This window comes from Microtus oregoni, unplaced genomic scaffold (assembly GCF_018167655.1).
Source record: "Microtus oregoni isolate MIOR12 unplaced genomic scaffold, Mior012 000046F_ref0000063, whole genome shotgun sequence".
In the NCBI taxonomy this organism is placed as follows: Eukaryota; Metazoa; Chordata; class Mammalia; order Rodentia; family Cricetidae; genus Microtus; species Microtus oregoni.
In genome coordinates, this window is record NW_024543220.1 from 10,002,507 (window position 1) to 10,024,461 (window position 21,955).

Here is a 21,955-nt window from a genome sequence, read left to right on the forward strand (position 1 = left end):
TGTGTGTATGTCTGCAGCCCAGAAGAGGGCACCAGACCTTATTACAGGTGGTTGTGAGCCACCATGTGGTTGCCGGGAATTGAACTCAGGACCTTTGGAAGACCAGGCAATGCTCTAAACCTCTGAGCCATCTCTCCAGCCCCTTATTCCTTTAGTTTACAGATAGAGCAGGGCCAGGGAGATAAAAATACCCACGACAAGCAAAGGCAAGGCCCTCAAGTTGAGGGATAGAGGAACATCCTAGCAGCACCCAGCCTGGGCGCTCCCACAGCCTCTGGATCAAACTGCCATGCATTGTAAAGCGCATTTCCTCCCCACCCTGCGCTCGGCTTGGGAAATTTGTACTGAATGGGCTGCGTCCGAGATATCAGTCTTTTTGAGTTTTGAGGAGGTTCTGTCTGCATACTGCTCTCTCCACTTATTTAAATAGCAGAATCTTCATGTAGCCCAAGCTAGTGTCAAACTTGGCAATTATGTAGCTGAGAATAGTCTTGAGCTGATTGATGTTCCTGCCTCTGCCGCCTAGTGCCAGGATTGCACTGGAGCACCACAGTCTAACTCCACTGTTCTAGGAGCTCTGAGCGGTCCCAGAAGGGCTTGTAGGTGGAAAACGAGGATTGCACTAAGCTTTGCGGTTTCTCTTTATCCTGCTTCACCCTTAAAAACATTCATAATTCAAGACCTAGAAGGGGGGGGGGAGCTGGAGAGATGGCTCAGAGGTTAAGAGCATTGCCTGCTCTTCCAAAGGTCCTGAGTTCAATTCCCAGCAACCACATGGTGGCTCACAACCATCTGTAATGGGGTCTGGTGCCCTCTTCTGGCCTGTGGGCATACACACAGACAGAATATTGTATACTAAATAAATATTTTTTTTTTTTTTACAAAAAAGACCTAGAAGGGCAGATGCCTAGGGCTCACTGGCCTAGCCAGCCTAGCCTAACCAGGAGCTTCAAGTCCCAGTGAGATACCCTGTCTCAAAGAAAAAATGGACTCCTGAGGAAGGACATTTAAGGCTGACTTCCGGTTTCCACAGGCACTATATTAATAAAGGTCCAGGACTAAAGTTTAGTGGTGAAACATTTACTTGAGCAATATTGCTGCAAGCCTTACCTTAGATTCAACCCCCAGCACCACCCCCCCAAAAGAAAAATCATAAAGTTTCAGCATATACTTGGGGTATAAATGAGTTGTAAAGCAATTGCCTAGCGAGAGCAGGGCTCAAAACGACGCCTACCACATGGAGAGAAAGCAGGCTATATATACTCCACCAAAGTAGTTTTCTTTTTTTTTTTTTTTTAAATTTATTTATTTATTATGTATACAACACTCTGCCTCTACCCGCATGCCAGAGGAGGGCGCCATATGTCAGAACAGATGGTTGTGAGCCACCATGTGGTTGCCGGGAACTGAACTCAGGACCTCCGGAAGAGCAGCCAGTGCTCCCAACCTCTGAGCCATCTCTCCAGCCCCCCAAAGTAGTTTTCTAACACAGTTCACAGCAGAAAAGTATACAAAGCTAGCAACTATGTTTTTATTGAAATGAAATTCATGTAGCAAAGCATTTAGTACAGTAGCATTTGATATTCTGCACTATGTACAACCACTTCCTCTTTCTGGCTCCCCACAGTGAAACTCTCCCCATCCTTGGAGTCTGGGATGCACTGATGTACTCTTAACTTGGTGCATTCACCTATCCTGGATATTATCACGCAGGTAGAATCAAATGTCCTGAGTGTCCCTGACACTCATCATCAAATACTGGGTTTTTACTTCATGTCTGAGCATTCCTTTTGGTACACACAGCATATTTCATCTTTGCTGGACAAACATCTACAGTTTCTCTTTTTGGTTTTTCAATACAGGGTTTCTCTGTGTAACAGCCCTCTTTGGCTGTCTTGGAACTAGCTCTGTAGACCAGGCTGGCCTCGAACTCAAGAGATCTAACTGCCTCTGCCTCCCAAGTGCTGTAATAAAAGGTGTGTGTTAACACTACCCAGTCATCTATACTATTTCTGTATTTATTTCTGTAATAAGGGACTGGGAATGAGGCATAGCGGCAAAATCATTGCTTATCAAGCATAAAGAAAAAAAGCCCCACCCAAAAAAACAAAAACATTTATCAAGTGCCTGTTTTCCACTGTTGAGTCTTGTAGTTTTAGATTGGGCTACTTTGCTAAGTAGCCAAAGCTGACCTTGAACTTCTGATCCCACTGGCCTCTACCTGGACTGTTCAGATAAGAGGTCAAGTATAGAATTTTCCAATAGGAGAAAGAACAGCATTGCTGGTCATATGGTAAGCAGGTAGGTCAAAAGAATACTGACCTATCGTAAAAATTATGAAAGCTAACCACAAAAAAACATTAAAAAAAAAAACTTTTCAAGGCAGGGGTTTTACTCTGTAGCCCAGTCTGAACTGGAATTTGTGAACTTCCTGCTTCAACCCTCCTAAGTAGTGGAACTACAGGAACTGAGCGAGTGACTTAACTTTGCCCTCAACTTTAAAGGAACTTTTCAACTGTTCATTGCGGAGGCTAAACCAAATACTAGCAGTGCCCAAGAGTTCTATGCTCTCCACATCTTGGAAAGTGGCCAACTCTTAAAAACAAATACAATTTGCTCTAAATCAATGTTGATGAAGGAGTGCAAGTTCAGACTGTCTGTGTTGCCACACCAGAAACTCGCCATCAGGCAGGCTGCGTGAGCGCCAACCTACAGAGACGACCACAGCTAACAGCAAGCATTGCAAAAGCACATGAACACCCTTTCTAACTGGGCCAGTCACAGACCAGAAAACATGCGGTGAGCCACTTGCATCTTCTCAGTCAGGCACTCCTGGGAGCTGCTTTACTTAGTAAAGTAAGAATCCTGGGAAGAGCCAGGCACTGGTGGCACATGCCTTTAATCCCAGCACTCGGCCTTTAATCCCAACAGGCAGGGGGATCTCCGGTGAGTTCGAGGCCAGCCTGGTCTACAAGAACTAGTTCCAGGACAGACTCCAAAAGCTACTGTCTAAAACAAAACAAACAAGAATCCTGGGAAGAAAAGGGAAGTGACAGCTTCCAAAGAACAGGCCCACCAGGGTGCTGGGCCTGGAACAGCAGTTTCACCAGAGCAGCTGCAGGCTGCTGACTGAAGCAGGGCCCTCACCACGACGACAAGTGCTCTGCCACACAACTACCCCCAGCTTGGGTTTGGACAATATAAAACTGGACATCTTAGGGAAAAAAGTCCTTTTTTATTTTTTTCTTTTTCAAAAGCTCTGTGGCCTTACCCGCACATTCCCAATACCTTAGGTCTTTGTGAAGGCCTGAGGGTTTTTTGTTTGTTTGTTTTTTGGGAAAGGATCTTATTATGTAGCCCTGGCTGGCCTGGAACTCACAAAAATCTGCCTACCTCTGCCTCTCAAGTGCTCAGATTAAAGGTGTGGACTACCATGCTGGGTCTTAATTGTGTATTTATGTTTCTTTTCCAAGTGTTTTCTAGGAGTGTTTGCTGGTAGATTTGTATTTTTTAGGAAGATAACATTTCTAAATTGGAGAGGACAAAGGCCTCTGGTGTGGCTTCCTGCTTCAGCACTCCAGTCAGGAGGAACTCAGAAGAGAGGAGGGGCAGCCCCAGGCGAGTGGGGACAGCACAGCAAGGAAGGTCTTCAGTGCAGGTCACGACAACTCGCTGAGGCTGTGAGGAGCAGAAGAGACAGAGTTAGGAAGAAAGGAACCTAGGAATGGATCAGGATGCCCTAAGCAGCCTCAGAACCGAGACTATATATATCTACAGTCATACACACAGACATGCGCGCACAAACATACAAAGCATACATGAAGTACACTGGCCTGCCTATCAAGTATTCTTGCCCCAAAGGTTAACTCAAAACAGATCAGCCTACCTTCCACTTTCTTTTTTGAAAAGCGGTTTCATACTGAGCTGGCCTGAAATTTACTTCGTAGCTAAAGATGATCTTGAACTTCTGGTCTTCTTGCCTCTACCTCAGATGCTGGGATTACAGGCCAGTTTATGTGTGCTAGGCGTCAAACCCAGAGCTGCTATATATGCTACCTAGGCAAGCAGCTGCCATGTGAGCCCCCATTGCTGTTTTTATAATTATAATTTGCATACACCAAGCCGGGCGGTGGTGGCGCATGCCTTTAATCCCAGCACTCAGGAGGCAGAGGCAGGAGGATCTCTGTGAGTTTGAGGCCAGCCTGGTCTACAGAACTAGTCCAGGACAGGCTCCAAAGTTACAGAGAAACCATGTCTCGGAAAAAAAAACAAAAAACAAAACAAAAAAAACCTCCCACCAAAACCAAACCAAAAAAACCCTCCAGCAGTGTCAGAAGGTCGAGAACTGCTGGGTTAAGTGTAAGGGGCTGCTGCTAGATTGAGGCCACCCTGATTACAGACTTTTAAAAAAAAGGATACATGCCGGGCGGTGGTGGCGCACGCCTTTAATCCCAGCACTTGGGAGGCAGAGGCAGGCGGATCTTTGTGAGTTCGAGACCAGCCTGGTCTACAAGAGCTAGTTCCGGGACAGGCTCCAAAACCACAGAGAAACCCTGTCTCGAAAAACTAAAAAAAAAAAAAAAAAAAAAAAAAAAAAAAAAAAAAAAAAAAAAAAAAAAGGATACATAATCGAAACTGCTGAATATGGGCACAAAGTATATGGATTTTTTTTTAATTAAAAAAAAATGGGGGTTGGAGAGATGGTTCGCAATAACAGGTTTAGTTTCCAGCACTCACATGATGGCCCCTATTCTCTGTGCATAATATAGATCTTAAAAAACAGTTTGGGTGGGGGAACAGTCACGCGCAGTCCAGGCTGCTGTTTTATGAGTATATATCCACTGGTGCCAGCAGCTCTCTTCCCTCACTCCTGTCAGCCTTTGTCTCCACCCTGTCCTCATCCCCACCACCTCCTAGCTGTCCCCCTTCAGGCTGTGCACACGCCCATCATACCTTGTAGGAATGGGGCATGCTGGGCAGGACGGTGCCTCCACAGCAGCCAATGATCTCTGCCATCTGAGCTGGAGGTGGCTGCACGCGAGGGGTCACATGAATCTCATAGCCCTAACAAAGAGGAGAGGTGGAGACAGGTGTCTGCACTGAGAGGCGAAGGCCACTGGGCAGGACTCAGGCATGTTGCAGAAGGCAGCCCCTCACCTCCAGCAGTTTCCGTTCCCGAGCCCGGCTCAGGGCATCCCGAAGGCTGAAGCTAAAATTCTTCTCTTGTTCAGGATCAGTCACCAAGTAGTCATCAGGCGGCAAGAAGTGACCAGCCTTTCTGGACTAAGGGGAAGAACAGGCAGAACAACGGTTCATCTGAAGAGAACTCATTATGTCTTCTTTCTCCTTCCCAGTGCTGAGGACTCACCCAAGACTTCAAGCACTCTGGGCAAGTGTGCTACCACCGAGTCATTCAGGCCCTTACAATAAACCTCTTCAAAGCAGCCTCTGCCTCACTAACACACCATTCCCCACCTCCACTCCTGTCACTGCTTCCTGAGGGTAGGTGAGCAGTCTTTCCTTAGCATCTTCTTACCTCATACAGCCAGTTCAGGGAGAGAATGGGGATACCCTTCCCCAGAGCACACAAGAACTTGACTGTCCTGCGGATGCGATCGGTGACCAGGTGAGAGGCCTCATTTACTGAGCTGGCCAGACTGCCTCCCAGAGCCAGGACTGCACGCTCTCCACGAGAATCCACGACTCCTGTGAAGAGGACCTAGGGGACAGTGTGAAGATGGTCACAGCACCCACATCAGCTGCACTCACCTCAGCCCCCAGCCCTGGTTTCCTACCTTGGGAGCTACTGCTTCTTGGTTAGGTTTAGCCCGCCGACTTCGACTTGGGTTTCCCTGGGTCTCATCTTCCACACGGCCCCTCTTTCTCTTGCCTGGTACCGGAATTGCTCTCTCCTGAGGCTGAAAATCCTGTCAGTGGGCATTTGAGTCCTGTAGCTTTTGCTCCTAGTTAGGGGGCTGACTCTTACCTCTTCCTTCACTGGCATTTCTGGAGGATCTTCTTCCTTGGGGACGATGGTCATCTGGGGAACTTGTCTTCGGGGACGTTTCTGAAGTGGTGAGTCTGTGGTAGTGGAGGGCTTCTTGTGGACTCGAGAGGCCTCAGGCTGGGGTTTGGGAGTGAGCCCTGATCTCCCAGCTGCTTCCTTTTGCATCAGAAGAATGTGAGGGGGGGTCTCTGGAACCTGAGCAATGGCAGCCTCAGGAGCGACTGTAATCAACTCAGCTTCTTCTAATGTCCCTGAGCTTTGGTTGGTTGAAGACTGGGACTCGGGTTTAGAGGGTGCAGAGTGAGGCTCATGGTCAATGGGAACTATGTGGGAGCCCTGTTTCCCCACAGCCTTGCGCCTCCTTCGGCGACTGCCTTGAGGAACGGGCTCTGGGGGACCAGGTTCCAGTTCAGGGGTAGTGGACACTGTGGAAGCACTTAGCGGTGAAGACTTTAGTGTTGTGCTCTGATCTGTCACCTCAGGGGTAACAAGATGGGCTGTGGAGATGGGAGGGTCAAAATTAGGGGCTACTGGTTCAACTGATTTAGACTCTTCAATGGAGGGCTTACGTGTCCTTCCCCGAGTGCCCAGAGCTGTGGGCTTGGGGGCAGGAGGTTTTCTAGATGTGAAAGGGTTAAGTTCAGGGGCTGTGGAGATGCTGGCTTCAGTTCTGACAGAAGACCTACGTGCCCTTCCCTGAGATGAGAGCTCAGGGGTGACAGGCTCTTCTGTGGAGATGGCAGGCTGGAATTCAGGGCCAGTGGGGACAACTGGGGTCCTGATAGATTTACGTGACCTGCCCTGAGAGGACTGAGATGTGAGATTAGGGGTGACAGGCTCTTCTGTGGAGATGACAGGCTGGAGTTCGGGACCGGTGGGGACGACTGGTTCTGGGGTCCTGATAGACTTACGTGGCCTGCCCCGGGTGGCCCGAGATGTGGGTTTAGGTATGACAGCTTGTTCTGTGGAGGTGGGAAGCTGAATTTCAGAGACAGTGGGGACAACTGGTTCTGGGGTTCTGATAGGAGACTTACGTGCCCTGCCCCGGGTGGCCCGAGATGTGGGCTTAGGTATGACAGCTTGTTCTGTGGAGGTGGGAGGCTGGAGTTCAGAGCTAGTGGGGACATTTAGTTCTGGAGTCTTGATGGAAGACCTACTTGGCCTGCCCCGAGTGGCCCGAGGTGTAGGGTTTGGGGTAACAGGCTGTTCTGTGGTGGGAGGCTGGATTTCGGGACCTGTGAGAACTGATTCAGGTGTCTTATCAAAGGAACTATCTGTGCTGCCCTGAGTGACCTGAGATGTGGGTCTGGGGATGGCAGGTTGTTCTGTGGAGGTGGGAGGCTGGAGCTCAGAGTCTATACGGACAATCACTTCTGGGGTCCTGGCAGAGGACTTATTTGCCCTGCTCCGAGTGACCTGAGATGTGGGTCTGGGGGCAGCAGGCAGGTCTGTGGGGCAGGCAGTGTAAGGCTTAAGGGCAGCAGAGGATGAGGGGGTCATCCTGGAGGACCGCCGAGGCCTGACATGAGGCTCTGTGTGAAGACTCTCAGGAAGGTGTGGCTCAGAAGGGGAAGACATCAAAGGTGGAGATGGAGACTGCTTTGGGCTCTGAGAGGTGAGGAGACTCTGAGGTGGAGCTGAAGCTTCAGGCACTGGAGAAAGCAGGCAATGGGCTTGGGGTTCTGGATCACCCTGAGGAGGAGGAGAGGCAAGTGATAAAAGGTAGCAAGAAAGAGGTCAGTGGGCCTGGAGAGATAGCTCAGTGACTAAGAGCACTAGCTGCTCTTCCAGAGGACCTGAGTTCAATTTCCAGCACCCACATGGCAGCTCATACCTGTTTGTAACTCCATTCCCAGAAGATCTGACACCCTCACATAGATATACATGCAGGCAAAACACCAATGAATTATAAAATAAAACTAGTTAAAAAAAAAAAAAGAAAGAGGTGGGCATGAATCTTGATCTTTCTCAGTGTTCCTGAAGGGCCTCATGTGATTGCTGTGTCCTCCCTCCACTCATCTTCCTGCCTTTACTGCCCAGTACTGGGATGACAGGCCCATTAGTATGTCTGGCTTTGATTCTATTTATGGTCATGACATGCTCACTGGCACTTCTTTCTGTGACCTCTCTTTAGGCTAGGAACTCCTTGGGAGAAGAAGCAATCTTTTGGATACCATAAGAGGCCTCTCTCTCTTCATAACTCTAGTACAGTGTTCTGCACCGGTGGGTGGGCAGAGGGCAGAAGCACAGACTTCTGAGTCAATAAAGGAAAACGGCCACTTGGGAACAATGGGTGGCAGAACAGGAACAGAAGTTAACTAATGAGTGATGAAGAAAACGGAGAACATGGGATTGCAGAGTTCAGTAAACAAGGCAAGCAACTAGGATCTGAATCTGAGCTTCAGAAGCCATGTAAAAAAGTCAGGGATCGTGACATAAGCTTGCGATCCCAGAGCCATGTGGGTAGAGACAGGATGGTCCCGGGACCTTGCTGGCCAAGCAGCCTAGTCTACTTTAACAGATTCTAACCCAGCTCAAGGTCCTGACTCCCACCCTTCCCAAAAGTTGGGTGGTTCCTGATGAACACCACACCAGTTGTTACTTGGCTTCCTCATGCACCTCCCCAAACACACACCCTCAGCCATGCACAAATGTACATGCAGTGAGAAAACAGCAATAGATTAAAGGCAGGCTGGGTAGACAAAGAAGCTGCTAGGGTTGGGGGTGACTTGTGAAGTAGGGGCAGGACAAAAAGCAGCTGAGCTAGCTCACCCCGGAAGCCTTTCCAGCAGACATCATCTTGCAACTCAAGCGGCCTAGTCAGAGAGTGGAAACAGGAGTGGCTGAGTGCTGTGCAGCCTGCAGTGTAGGACCAATGCCATGAGGGCTGCACAGCACACTGCCTCCCTCGACCTCACTTACCTCTCTGCTGCCTCCCGGAGCTCACAGGGTCTCCCTTGCCTCCATCTCCCTGGCTCCCACAGACTGGCGGGGCTGATGTCAGTCCCTCAAGGTCCCCCATGCCAAGTCCAGGCTTTAGTGTTGGACTGGCAACCTGCTCTTTCTGATCATGGCTCCCTCCCTCAGCCACCCCTCTATCTAGGTTTTCTAAACCAGCTGGCTCCCATTCTCTCTCTGGTTCTGGTTTCCCCACTTCTCTCTCTCTCTTCTGTGTGTCTTTGGACATCTCCATTTCTACCTTCAAACTCTCCCTATTTCCTTCAGGATCCCCACCCTTCCCCTTGTTAGACTCCTGTCCATCTCTAGCCAGCACCGTCTTTGGCTCTCTGTCCTCTGTCACCTGAGGTAGTTCCTCCCCCATCACATCCTCTCTCTCACTGTCTGATGCTCTTTCCCTGACTTTCCTTTCCAATGGCTCTCTCTCAGGGGTCACCCTGTCTGCTGTTTCCTTTGGTATACCCATGGCTTTCTCCATAGTTTGTATCTCTCTGTCTTGAACTCCCGACAGCCCTGTGTGAACCGAATACTGGTGTCCTGGTGGTGCACTAGGTAGAGATGGAGGAGATCCATGAGCTTCAAGGTGGGTGGTGGCGAGCTGGGGTTCCGAGGCCTCAGGTTCTCTCAGACAAAATGGCTGTGTAGCCAAAACCTCCCAAGGCACATCCAGGGCACCTGCACCTAGAGAGGATCAGAAAAAGGAGATGGGGATGCAGGTAAAGGAGGCAATAAGGGACTGGCGAGATGCCTCAATGGTTAAGAGCACTGATTGCTTTTCCAGGGGACCCGGGTTCAATTCCCAGTATCCACATAGGCAGCTCACAGCTGTCTGTAACTCCTGTTCCAGAGAATCTGACATCATTATACCAATGCCCATAAAATAAAGTTAAATAAAGTTGTTTTTTTTTTTTTAAAGGCAATAAGGGAAAGAGCTAGGGCACACTCACAAATGGCTAAATGGGTTACTAAAGGCAAGCCTGGAACAGGGTGGCAGTTAAAACACTATGTGCTATTTAGGAGATTATAATCTCTGAAAAACAAGGATTGGGTATGTGCCCGAGGAGAGTACTCCTGGGCATGTGTAAGGCCCTGAGTTCCCCTGCAGAGGGGAAAAATTGACTTCTGGGCCAATCCCAAATCTTCTGAACTAGAATCAGGGTAAGGCCCAGTAACCTGCTTTTATTTGTTGTCTTGTTTTGTTTTCTGACATAGGGTTTCTCTGTGTAACAGTTCTGACGGGCCTGAAACTCATTTTTATAGATCAGGCTAGCCTCAAATTTACTGAGATACGCCTGCCTCTACCTCCCATGTGCTGGGATTAAAGGCGTGTGCTATCACTGCCCAGCTTACTGTCTTATTTTTTAAGATATATTTTTAAATTTTTATTTACATGTATGTGCGTATATTATGTGTGTGGGTGCCCATGGATCTCCAGAAGCTGGGCGTACAGTTGTCAGCTCCTGACATGGGAGCCAGAACTGAACTCTTGTCCTCCGAACAGTTGCCACTCTTAACCATTCAGCCATTTCTCTAGCCCATCTCCCCACCCCCCACCCTCCCCACGACAGGGTTTCTCTGTGTATCCCTGGCTGTCCTGGAACTCACTCTGTATGCTAAACTGGCCTCAAACTCACAGAGATCTGCCTGCCTCTGCCTCTCAAGTGCTGGGATTAAAGGTGTGCACCAGCACTGCCCCAGCTCCATCTTTTTTTTCTTTTTTTGAGACAAGGTCTAACGTACTTTCTATATAGTTTAGGCTAGTTCTGAGCTCCTGCCTCTGCGTCCCAAGTGTGTATCACATGTCTGCTATGGATTTCTTTTCCTCATGAAATGGAGAGCACCAGTAGAACAGCAAAAGAGTATGAATGGTGGTGCTGGAGATGCAGCTCAGCTGCTAGAGAGCTCATCCAGCACTCATGAAGCCCTGTCCATCCTAGGACACCTATAATCCCACCACTCGGAGGACCAGAAGTTCAAGCTCATCCTCAGCTGTATGGACTCTTTGTCTCCAAACAAACAAACAAGCAAATTAAAATGAATGAGGGGCTGGAGAGATGGCTCAGAATTTAATAGTACTGGTTGCTCTAGCAGAGGACCTGGGTTCAGTTCTGAAATCACATGGTGACTCACTACTGTTCTTAACTCCAGTTCCAGGGGCTAAGACAACCTCTCCTGACCTCTGTGAGCAGCAGGCATGCACATGGTGAACGTAAGTACATGCAAGCAAACACTTATACACATAAAAATAGATAAATTTAAAATAAGACTTGTAATTCCTGCGCTACGTGGTACTATGGTCATGTAGCGACTGTACTTCTTGTACTACAGTAATAAGGCTGTAGCGTACTGTCTGCACTACTGCAAGGTTCGCAAGCTGGGCAAGGGGCTGCCGAATGAAACACACACACACACACACACACACACACACACACACACACGTCACTCTTGAAACAAGAACACCACAAATGCCTCAAGAATGCCAACTGTATTGTGTTCCAGGGCAGCTTATATAGGGTCTCCTTGACAAATGGCTATGCCCTAACTCTCAGCTGCAAGCCCACCAGAAACCACTCTCCTGTCTTGTGTTCAAAGCAGCTGCAAGCAGAAGAAAACAAGTTGTTTACAGAAAATTCAGGGTCTGGGGGTCCACAGTTCCCAACAAGACAGACCATGAAAGGATGTAGAGGAAGAAAACAAGAAAGAATACGAAGCTGAGGGTTCAGAGAGGCTTTGTTATACCTGGAGTCTGAAGGCTAAAATGGGAAGGCCCAGGCTCTTGGGGCAGAGTACATGGGAAGCCCTGGGTAGGCTCATCTTCCAAACTCTGAGCTGCACAAGAAAAAGATGGCTGGAACACAGCTCCCCCAGAATGCCAGGCCCCACTCCCCATCTAGGCCGTACCGTCTTTCAAGGACCACCAGTCTAATCACCAGCTTCTACTGTCCTTACCTTCTGAGCTCTGGCTCTCCCTTTCTACAAAGCACTGGGTAGCTGGAAGGCACAGATCGTCAGATTCTGTGGGAAGAGATATGAGACAGATAAAGTATCAGCTCTCATCCTCAAGACCTTTACAGTTCTCCTCTAACCTTATAGACAGCCTATTTCAAGGGTCAAGGGCAGAGCAGAGGGCAGCACTTACCGTCAGAGCAGTCTTTGGCAGTCTTGGTTCTGCCCATTTGTGCTCCCTCTCTCTGTGGCTGTGTGGGATCCCCTAGAGTACCCATATACACCACCACCTGCTCCACTGGTGCAATAGGTGACCTGCTTTGGGCCCCCACCTCAAGAGTGCGCTCCGCCTCAGAAACAGCTGTGGCACACTCTCTCCCAGCATCTTCTGCTACCGGCTGCTGGCTCTTTCTTACATCTGCCACTGCTGAAGAGGAGCCTTCCCCCACAGCTGCTTCCCAGGCCTCCTCAGAAGGCTGGGCTTCCTCTAGAGGCAGCTGGTGCTTCTCCCCCAGGGTAACAGCTGGCTCTGGCGGGACTTCCTCCTCCACTTGTGTAGCATTGTTGTCTACTGTGGCAGAGGAGGCCTGATTTCCCTCTAGGTGGCCACCAGGGGAGTTCATGTCCACATCCTCACCTCCATCTCTGGCTCTATGGGGAGGCTGGCTCTCTGTGTCCATGGGGCTGTCAGGGACCATTTCTCTCTTTCCCTCCTCCACGTCCGTGTCACTGTCTCTTCCAGAGGCAGCACTCTGGCTTCGCTCTACAAGGACCTGGGGTTGGGACTTGACCTCTTCCATGCCCGAGTCTCTGCTCCACAAAGTAATTCCCCTCTCTTTCAGATGGGCCAAGGTGAGTGCTGCTGAGACTTCACCCTCCTCGTCTGTGTCGCTGTCAATCACCATGGGTGTGTGGTTTGTCTCTGAAGGGACAGCCACTGGCACCCTGCTCTCCTCCACAGCTGAGGCTGGGCTGCCCTGCACATGTCGCACTCCAGGTCCTCCAGGGTCCCCTGTACCAACTCCAAGCAGGATTTGCTTCTTCTTCCCAGGACCTACACATGGGGTCATAGGAACCCCCTCTCCTTCCACATCTGTGTCGCTGTCCTCCCCAAGAGCGAGGCTCCTCTCCAGAACTGACCCAACCTGAGCTGCTCCACTGCCAGCCTCACTCTTGACTTTCGTGTCCTTGAACTTTGGCTCAGTAGGCTGTGCCTGTCCCAGCTGGATGCCAGCTGTCATTCCTTTAACTCCAGGCTGCTCAGCCTCTGCAGCAGCAGCACCTGCCCTAGCTGAAGAGGATCCCCCCACTGCCGGCTGCTGACCCTGCTCTTCATCTGTGTCACTGCCCACGTCAAAGGGCAGAGACAGCCCAGGGACTCTCGGGGCTGGAGAAGATGCCTCTTCATCACTGCAAAGACAAAGAATCCACAGGATGACTTCCATGAGTGCCGTAAGAGCAGGCACTCTACTGCTGGCAGCTGCTTTTCCTGTCTCCACCGAGTATACCAGAAATGCTCATCATAATTTAATTTAGCTGAGGAAATGATTATGCCTAGGCTCTCAGCTCCACCTTTCAAGAGAATCATCTTGGAGGCTGGAGAGATGGCTCAGAGGTTAAGAGCATTGCCTGCTCTTCCAGAGATCCAGAGTTCAATTCCCAGCAACCACATGGTGGCTCACAACCATCTGTAATGAGATCTGGTGACATACATGCAGACAGAACACTGTATACATAATAAATAAATACATCTTTAAAAAAAGTCATCTCATCTCTTCAAGATTGACACTTTAACTCCTTATTCAAAAGTGCAGGTGTCTAAAACCAGGTAAGATGGCTCAAACCTGTTATCTCAATACTCAAACTGAACCCAGAGGATTGCCAAACAAATGAAAGACTCGGTTATCTGGTGGTTGGTACTCACCTCTCCGGAACAACTGTTGCTGATGGGGATGTTGGATTTCTTGATCCATTTGCCACACACCTTCCAGAAGGAAAATCTGGCAGGAACGGGAAGGAATAAATGGAAAGCTTACATCTCCATCCCTGTCTATTTACACACACTCCCAAGGCACAAACTTACCCACTTCCTCCTCTGAGTCCTCAGCCAGTAAAACTCGGGAGGTCTGGGATTCTCCCTGTATTCTGGGGGTCCCTTCTATAGTTAGAAATCCCCGAGAGACCAAAGGTGGAGGAACATCCAAGCGACGGTATTGGCAGGGAAAGTCTGCAAACAGAATTAATTCCTGGTCCTTCAGACGATGGCTCACTCCAGGGGTTAGGACCTTAGGGGGCTTTACGAGCTGAGTGCCATTGAGGCTCCCACAATCCTGGAGGATAGGGGCTTTGTTGTAAGCAGAGATCTCAATCACGGCATGCTGTTTAGAGATGGATGGAAAAGGCAGGGTCACAGAGCAGTCAGGGCTTCTGCCAACTACATTCTTGCCAAGGTAGAGAGGGAAATCTAAGGATTGAAAAGAAATATAAAAGAATAGGTCAAACAGAAATATTAAAATCAGAGGAGTCCTGGCCTAAAGATGGTACCCTACTATTCACTCAAAGCTCTTACAGGGATTAAAAAATAACCAGCATAGGAGAGCATTTACTTTTGGTCAGAGTGGGTTTTTTGTTTGTTTATTTTGGGTTTTTTTTTTGGGGGGGGGAAACAGGGTTTCATTATGTGGCTTTGGAGCCTGTCCTGGAACTAGCGTTGTAGACCAGGCTGGCCTCGAACTCACAGGGATCTGCCTGCCTCTGCCTCCTGAGTGCTGGGATTAAAATCAGGTTTGCGCCACCACCACCTGACTAAAGAGCACTTACAATCATTACTCACCTGCAGTATTTTATCTACTCACACTATTCTTGTTTTCTAATTGCTCAAACTTGAAAACAGAGTTTTATGCATGCTAGCTAAGCACTCCTCCCTGAACTACAGCCCTTGCTGTGTTTTTGATCCAGGGTCTCATTATGTAGCCCAGATTGGTTTCAAACTTACTATGTGGTCTAGGTTACCCTCAAACTCTAGATTCACCCCCTCAATACAGGAGTCACAGATACTACCATGCCCAAGGGGTGTTTTCCGTTGGATAAAGTACACAATACGGCTGGGCGTAGTGGCACAGGCCTTTAATTCTAGCATTTGAGAGGCAGAGGTAAGTGGATCTCTGTGAGTTTGAAGCTGGTCTACATAGTGAGTCCAGGACAAAAAGAACTACATAGAAAAACAAAAACATAGACAATACAAATATAAGCATCTCAATCATTGTGAATATACCGTTCAGTTGTATTACATATCCATTGTCCTTCCACAATCACCAACACCCATATCTAAGCCACAATGTATTTTAATTTTTCAAAAATTATATGCCTGGCCGAGTTTTTTCTTTGTAGGTCTAAAAGCTAGAGAAACCCTGTCTCAAAAAACAAAAAAACCCAAAAAACAAAAAAGAAATTTCTTTATTATGTATTTGTGTGCACCTGTATGAGTGTATGTCCACCATGTCTGTGCAGGTGCCCTGGAGCTACAGGTACATATAACCCATCATGTGGGTGCTCTGACTGTAAACCAGGTCCTCTACAAGAGGAGGAAAGTACCTTAATCACTGAGTCATCTCTTCAGCACCCATACTGCATTTTTATTTCAAGTTCTTAATTTCTAGCAAAAGAAAATCAACTCTTAGAAAATGCAGGCCACCAGCCTGAATCACATGGCCTCTCTGCCATCCCTAGTAGAATTAATTATTCACACTGGGTGGTGGTGGCGCATGTCTTTAATCCCAGCACTCGGGAGGCAGAGGCAGGCGGATCTCTGGGAGTTCAAGGCTAGCCTGGTCTACAAGAGCTAGTTCCAGGACAGGCTCCAAAGCTACAGAGAAACCCTGTCTCGGGAAAAAAAAATTTAAAAAAAAAAGAATAATTATTCATATCCCTTTTGAAACATATAAAGTTCTACCAATGATCCAACAACCTCTAAGGCAAAGAAAAAACCCATATTCATATTTCAGCTGCCAACAATCCCCTGACCTCTTTCTGGTCCATGAGCACTACTGAAGAGACGTAGCCGCCCTATAGGCTCCAAGCTATGCCCCAGGGACCCATTGGATATTTCTGTCTCCTCTTCTTCAGCATCCCAATCAATAACCTGGGTGTTTTCCATGATCTGTAAAGAAAACACATTATCATTGTTCCTGTTATTAGTTTATATAAGTGCTTATAGAGAAAATCATAACTGGAGGTAAGCCTGGATACATATGGAGATGGTGCTTTTCTTTCTCTTTTTCTGTTTTTCCACAGACACAGTTTCTCTATGTAGGGCTCTCCTGGAACTCACTCTGTAGACCAGGCTGGCCTTAAACTCAAAGATCCACCTGTCTCTGTCTACTGAGTGCTAGGATTAAAGATGGGAGCCACCATGAGGTGACTGATGCTTTTCTGTCAGTCATTCTTAAGTATGTAAAAATACTGGGGGGGGGGGGTGTGGGCTGGAGAGATGGCTCAGTGGTTAAGAGCATTGCCTGCTCTTCCAAAGGTCCTGAGTTCAATTCCCAGCAACCACATGGTGGCTCACAACCATCTGTGATGAGGTCTGGTGCCCTCTTCTGGCCTTCAGGCATACACACAGAGAAAATATTATATACATAATAAATATTTAAAAAAAAATACTGAGGCCGGGCGGTGGTGGCGCACGCCTTTAATCCCAGCACTCGGGAGGCAGAGGCAGGCGGATCTCTGTGAGTGCGAGACCAACCTGGTCTACAAGAGCTAGTTCCAGGACAGGCTCCAAAACCACAGAGAAACCCTGTCTCAAAAAACCAAAAAAAAAAAAAAAATACTGGGGGGGCAGATTGTAAGAATATGTCAGTGGTAAACTGTTTGGCTAGCCTATTTGAGGGCATATGTTCAACACTTAAAACTACTAATACAAAATAAAAAACAACAAATTTTTTGGGGGCTAGGTAGTAAATGGCATACCCCTTTAATCCCAGCACTTGAGAGGTAGAGATGGGTGATCTCCAAGTTCAAGGCTAGACTAGTCTATATAGTGGGTTCCAGGACAGTCAGGGCTACACCGAGAAACCCTGTCTAAAAACAAACAAACAAACAAAAATCTTTGATTCAAACATGTTGTCATATGTCTGTAATCCCAGCACTTGGGGTGCTGAGGCAGGAAGATGAAGAGTTGGGAGACTTAGCCAGGCACGATGATACACACGTGGTATAGCACTTGGGAGGCAGAGGCAGCCAGAGTTCTGTGAGTTCAAGATTAGTCTTGTATTTATAGTCTATGTAGTTAGACCCTGTCTGTGGAAACCAGCCTTGGGTACTAAGACCTTGTCCTCCAAAATGAAACAAACGATACATATGTGCATATTTATACTTTTGGTCATGACAAAGAATTAAGGTCCAAGAATACCATTACATACAAAGGGGTATTTTATGGGATTTTAGGTACCAGAGACTAAACTTAGGCCTCACACAAGGCAAATGCTCTACCACTGAGCTAGACTTTAAAGTATATAAAAGCATGAGAAACTGGATTGAGCTGGTGTAAGTCCACAGCACCAGCTACTGAGCATGCTGAAGCAGTGCAACTGCTCGAGTCCAGGAGCTCCAGGTTCGCTCCAACATGTTAAGACCCTTTTTTAAGTTGGACGGAGGTGGCACACGCCTTTAATTGCAGCATGTGGGAGGCAGAGGCAGGAGGATCTGTGTGAGTTTGAGGCCTGCCTGATCTACAGAATGAGTTCCAGGACAACCAAGGCTACAGAGAAACCCCACTTCAAAACAAACAAACAAGACCCTGTTTAAAAAAAAAAAATAGCAAGTTGAGCTGGGCGGTGGTGGCACACCTTTAATCCCAGCACTTGGGAGGCAGAGGCAGGTGGATCTCTGTGAGTTCGAGGCCAGTCTGGACTATAAGAGCTAGTTCCAGCGCAGGCTCCAAAGCTACAGAGAAACCGTGTCTCAAAAAAACAAAAAATAAAAATAAAAAAATAGCAAGTTTAGCGGTTGAAGGGATGGCTCAGTGGTTAAGAAAGAGTTCAACATGCTCTTCAAGAGGACCTGGGTTCAGTGCCCAAAACCCACATAGCCCATAAGTTTGTAATTCAAGTTCCAGGGGATCTGACACCTTCCTTAGAACCAGGCCTCGCCTGTGTGTAAGTGTGGTGTTGAGAAATTGCTATAAGAAATATACTGTTTTCTATTTTATATCTAACCACTAAGGACACAGAGAACTGTACAAAGTCCATGGTTTATACACTCTTGTCAGTATACCTCAGCTTGAAGTGCAAAGAACCACAGATGCAACAGAGATGTACGTGTGTTAAACTGTTTCCATTCCCCGCCCCCAAGACAGGTTTCTCTGTAGCCCTAGCTGTCCTGGGACTCACTCCGTAGACCAGGCTGGCCTTGAACTAAGAGATCCGCCTGCCTCTGCCCTGAGTGCTGGGATTAAAGGCGTGCGCCACCTTGCCCGGGTCAAAAAGTTGACTGATTTAGTCTTCCGAAGAATCCTGTGGATATAACCATTACTTTTTCATATGAGAAACGACACAGATGGGTTTTAAGAATCCTGATAACGCCTTGGCAATAGCCTACGTGATCTCAACACTGTTTGGATTAAATTCAAACACGTCTTTCACAAATCCCTCCAGATCGGAACAGGTGAGACTGTATCTGCATCTCCCCACCCCCACACAGGGGTCCGCTTCTCTACTTTACAACATTATGGACACCTGGTCCCTTTCGCGGTATTTGGCACACAGCCTCAACCAAAATAAACCCTGCTCTCATGGGAGCTCCATCTCCAGAGCTCCAGACTAAGGGGAAAAAATTAAAGACAAAAATTCAAAATTGCATGGGTAGGTTTTACCTATAAAGATGCCACACAAGGGGAAACCGTTGACAGGGAAAGTAGGGAACCCCAAGAAGGAAACTCCGTCCTGTCAACCCAGCCGATGCCTACGACTCTCGCTCCAATCTGACCCACGCGCGAGTGTGTTCCTTCGTGGCCTAAAGACTCCGCGTCACCGAACCTACGCCGGGGCCATAATTAGCGTGAGGATCTAAATGGGCAGCCCACATTACCTCCGCCCAGTGACACCTAAGGCACGCCCCTCCGGCCCGCGGGAGGCGTGGAGGAGGTAAGCGGGGCGCGGGCGAACTCACCTACGAAACCCCGCGCGCGCGCCACCAGTAACGGCCGCCGGCAAGGTGGCGGGAACGCGGATCCCGGAAGAGGGCCGATGCGCTGATTGGCTCCCGGAGCTGTCTTTCACAGCTCGGAGCGCGCCGATTGGTTCAAATCCCGCGCAGGAAGCCCCGCCCCCGCCTCTCCCCTCACAGCTTTAAAGTGTGGCTAGCGGCGGGAAACACGCCGGAGGAAACGCGGGGGGCGGGAAGGGGTGGGAACCTAAGAACCCGGCCCGGTGATTGGCCAGCGCCCTGGCCCAACCCACCGGCGCGACGTCATCCACCCGCACACTTCCCGCGCAGATTTCCAAATGCCTACCAGAGAGTCTGGCGCCAGTTGCCGGCGGCTAGAAGGGCTGTACCGTCGACGTCGTCCCGGGGCCAGAGCGCCCTTCTCGGTCATCCCAGAAATGGCGCCGGCCGGCTCAAGAGAAATGAGGGGTTGCAGGCTGCAGTCGTGGCTGGAGGTTGCAGATTGGAAAACTGCCCGTAGGCGTGACTCTTGAGAACTCTCCATTGCAGAGGAATTTCATTTCTTTTTGGTTTGGACTACTTAGTAGAAATATATATATATATATGTCTAAGATTACGGACATTTTGAGGTCACCTTCCTAAATGGAAAATCCTAAATAAAACAAACGTGGCTAGGCAAACTGTTTTGCTAAAACTTCAAAGGTGTCATCTTTCAAAACACGGAAAAGGGAAAAATATGATAAAACAATTTGTTTCATTATCATAATAAAAGATGAAAGCATAGCAAGAAATTGGACTTGGGTAGTTTAGAGTTCTTTCCCATCGGTTATCTCTCGGTATGTTCACAATAAAATCGGCACACGTTGAAGCTCTAAGTTGGATTCCTTCCCCATGTTCCTACTGTTTATGGGACAAATTCAAATTCAAGAAACCAAAAGTAATTACTTTTATTGTTAGCATCACCAAAATCAAAACATTTTTTAATGAACAAGGCGACATTAGTGCTATTTAGTGTTCTTTTATTTAAAAGATGACTTGATCTGGGTATTGATTGAATATTAACAATGTTTTTGATACATTTTCTTTCTGACAGAGAAAGGGTCTCACTGTGTACCTCACCGATGTGCATAGTGAAGCTTAGAACTGACACATCAGGTCAGCCTCGAACTCCCTGGTCCTCCAGCCTTTGTCTGGGCCAAAACACTTCTACATACTGCTTATCACAGCTCTCTATTAAATACTTCATTTAACTTTATGTGTTGCTATAAAGGTATCAGATCCCCTGGAACTGGAGTTAAAGACAGTTGTGAGCTGCATGTGGATGCTGGGAATTGAACTCAAGTCCTCTGAAAGAACAGCCAGTGCTCTTAACCACTGACCCATCGCTCCAGCCTCATTTCCTTTTTTTTTTTTTGTTTGTTTTTGTTTTTTGAGACAGGGTGTCTCTGTAGCTTTAGAGCATGTCCAGGAGACCAGAGCTGGCCTAGAGCTCACAAAGATCATCCTGAGTGCTGGGATTAAAGGCGTATGCGGCTTTCCTCATTTTCTTTTGGTTTTTCGAGACGGGGTTTCTCGGTAGCTTTGGAGCTCGTCCTGGAACTTGCTCTGTTGACCAGGTTGGCCTTGAACTCACAGAGATCCGCCTGCCTCTGCCTCCCGAGTGCTGGGATTAAAGGGGTGCGCCACCACTGCCCGATTTCCTATTTTTTTTTAAGTTTTTATTTATTAATTATGTATACAGCGTTCTGTCTGCACACCAGAAGAGGGCACCAGATCTCATTATAGATGGTTGTGAGCCACCATGTGGTTGCTGGGAATTGAACTCAGGACCTCTAGAAGAACAGTCAGTGCTCTTAACCTCTGAGCCATCTCTCCAGCCCCCGGTTTCCTATTTTTTAAAAAGAGATATTTATGTGTATTAGTACCTTGCTTGGATAGCTGTCTGTGCACTATTTGTGTTCCACGTGCCTGCAGAGGACAGAAAAGGGTGTTGGGTCCCTTGAAACTGGACTCATGGATAGTTGAAAGCCTTTCTGTGGGTGATGGGAATTGAACCTGGGTCTTCTCGAAAACAGCAAATACTCTTAATTGCTGAGTCATCTCTCCAGCTGAATGTGTTTTGTTTTCAAGACAGACTCTCATTTTGTAGACCAGGTTAGCCTTCAACGTCAAGAATCCTGCTTCAGGGGCTGGAGAGATGGCTCAGAGGTTAAGAGCATTGCCTGCTATTCCAAAGGTCCTGAGTTCAATTCCCAGCAACCACATGGTGGCTCACAACCATCTGTAATGGGGTCTGGTGCCCTCTTCTGGCATGCAGGCATACACACAGACAGAATATTGTATACATAATAAATAAATAATTATTAAAAAAAAAAAAGAATCCTGCTTCAACCTCCCTACTGCTTGGGAAGTTGGGCACGAGCTAATTTTACAGTCTGAAGCTGCACCTCGGGCTGTCTAGGAACTCTCTTAATTAGCCCAGGTTGACCTTGAACTTCCTTAGATCCTTCTGCCTCTAAATTGGAAAACACCAGTGCGAACCACACCTGTTCAGACTCTAGTTAATCATTTTGTTTTCTGCGCTGGGATTAAAGGCGAGCGCCACCACTGCCTGGCTCCCTTTACAGCTTTTTGGGTACTTAGTTTCTATCAGATGAAACCCTGGGAAGCTTATGGGCTCTGATCTGAGTCCATTCAGTTCCCCTATCCCCTTTTTCACAATTGCAGGATTCTGCCACAGCCACGCCTAGTGAATAAAATCAACCAACCAAAAACCCAGGTGTCTTGAAAGGCACCAGAAGACGCTGATATTCAATTATGAATTCTAATTCACAATCTATAATGACAAGAAGACCAGGATGTCTTCACCGTGGTCCT

General features: G+C 48.0%; 1 protein-coding gene across 5 annotated transcripts; it reads right to left on the reverse strand.

Moving 5' to 3' along the window:
- Positions 1 to 1,459: 1,459 nt before the first annotated feature.
- Mdc1 (mediator of DNA damage checkpoint 1) lies at positions 1,460 to 19,116 on the reverse strand. 5 transcript variants are annotated; one of them, XM_041634708.1, is made up of 15 exons: positions 19,082 to 19,116; positions 15,935 to 16,070; positions 13,995 to 14,375; positions 13,836 to 13,911; positions 12,105 to 13,321; positions 11,915 to 11,980; positions 11,705 to 11,794; positions 8,930 to 9,646; positions 8,780 to 8,823; positions 5,987 to 7,699; positions 5,796 to 5,918; positions 5,537 to 5,719; positions 5,158 to 5,283; positions 4,954 to 5,064; positions 1,460 to 3,678 (listed from the first exon to the last, which is right to left on the reverse strand). In XM_041634708.1, the coding sequence occupies exons 2-15, from the start codon at positions 16,065 to 16,067 to the stop codon at positions 3,511 to 3,513; spliced, it is 5,148 nt and encodes a 1,715-aa protein (XP_041490642.1). In that variant the 5' UTR covers positions 16,068 to 16,070; positions 19,082 to 19,116; the 3' UTR covers positions 1,460 to 3,510. The 5 variants fall into 5 exon arrangements, with proteins under 5 accessions (XP_041490642.1, XP_041490643.1, XP_041490644.1 ...); XM_041634709.1 differs by lacking the exon at positions 19,082 to 19,116 and adding an exon at positions 18,786 to 18,903; XM_041634711.1 differs by having other exon boundaries at positions 1,462 to 3,678; positions 12,549 to 13,321.
- Between the last annotated feature and the right edge of the window lie 2,839 nt (positions 19,117 to 21,955).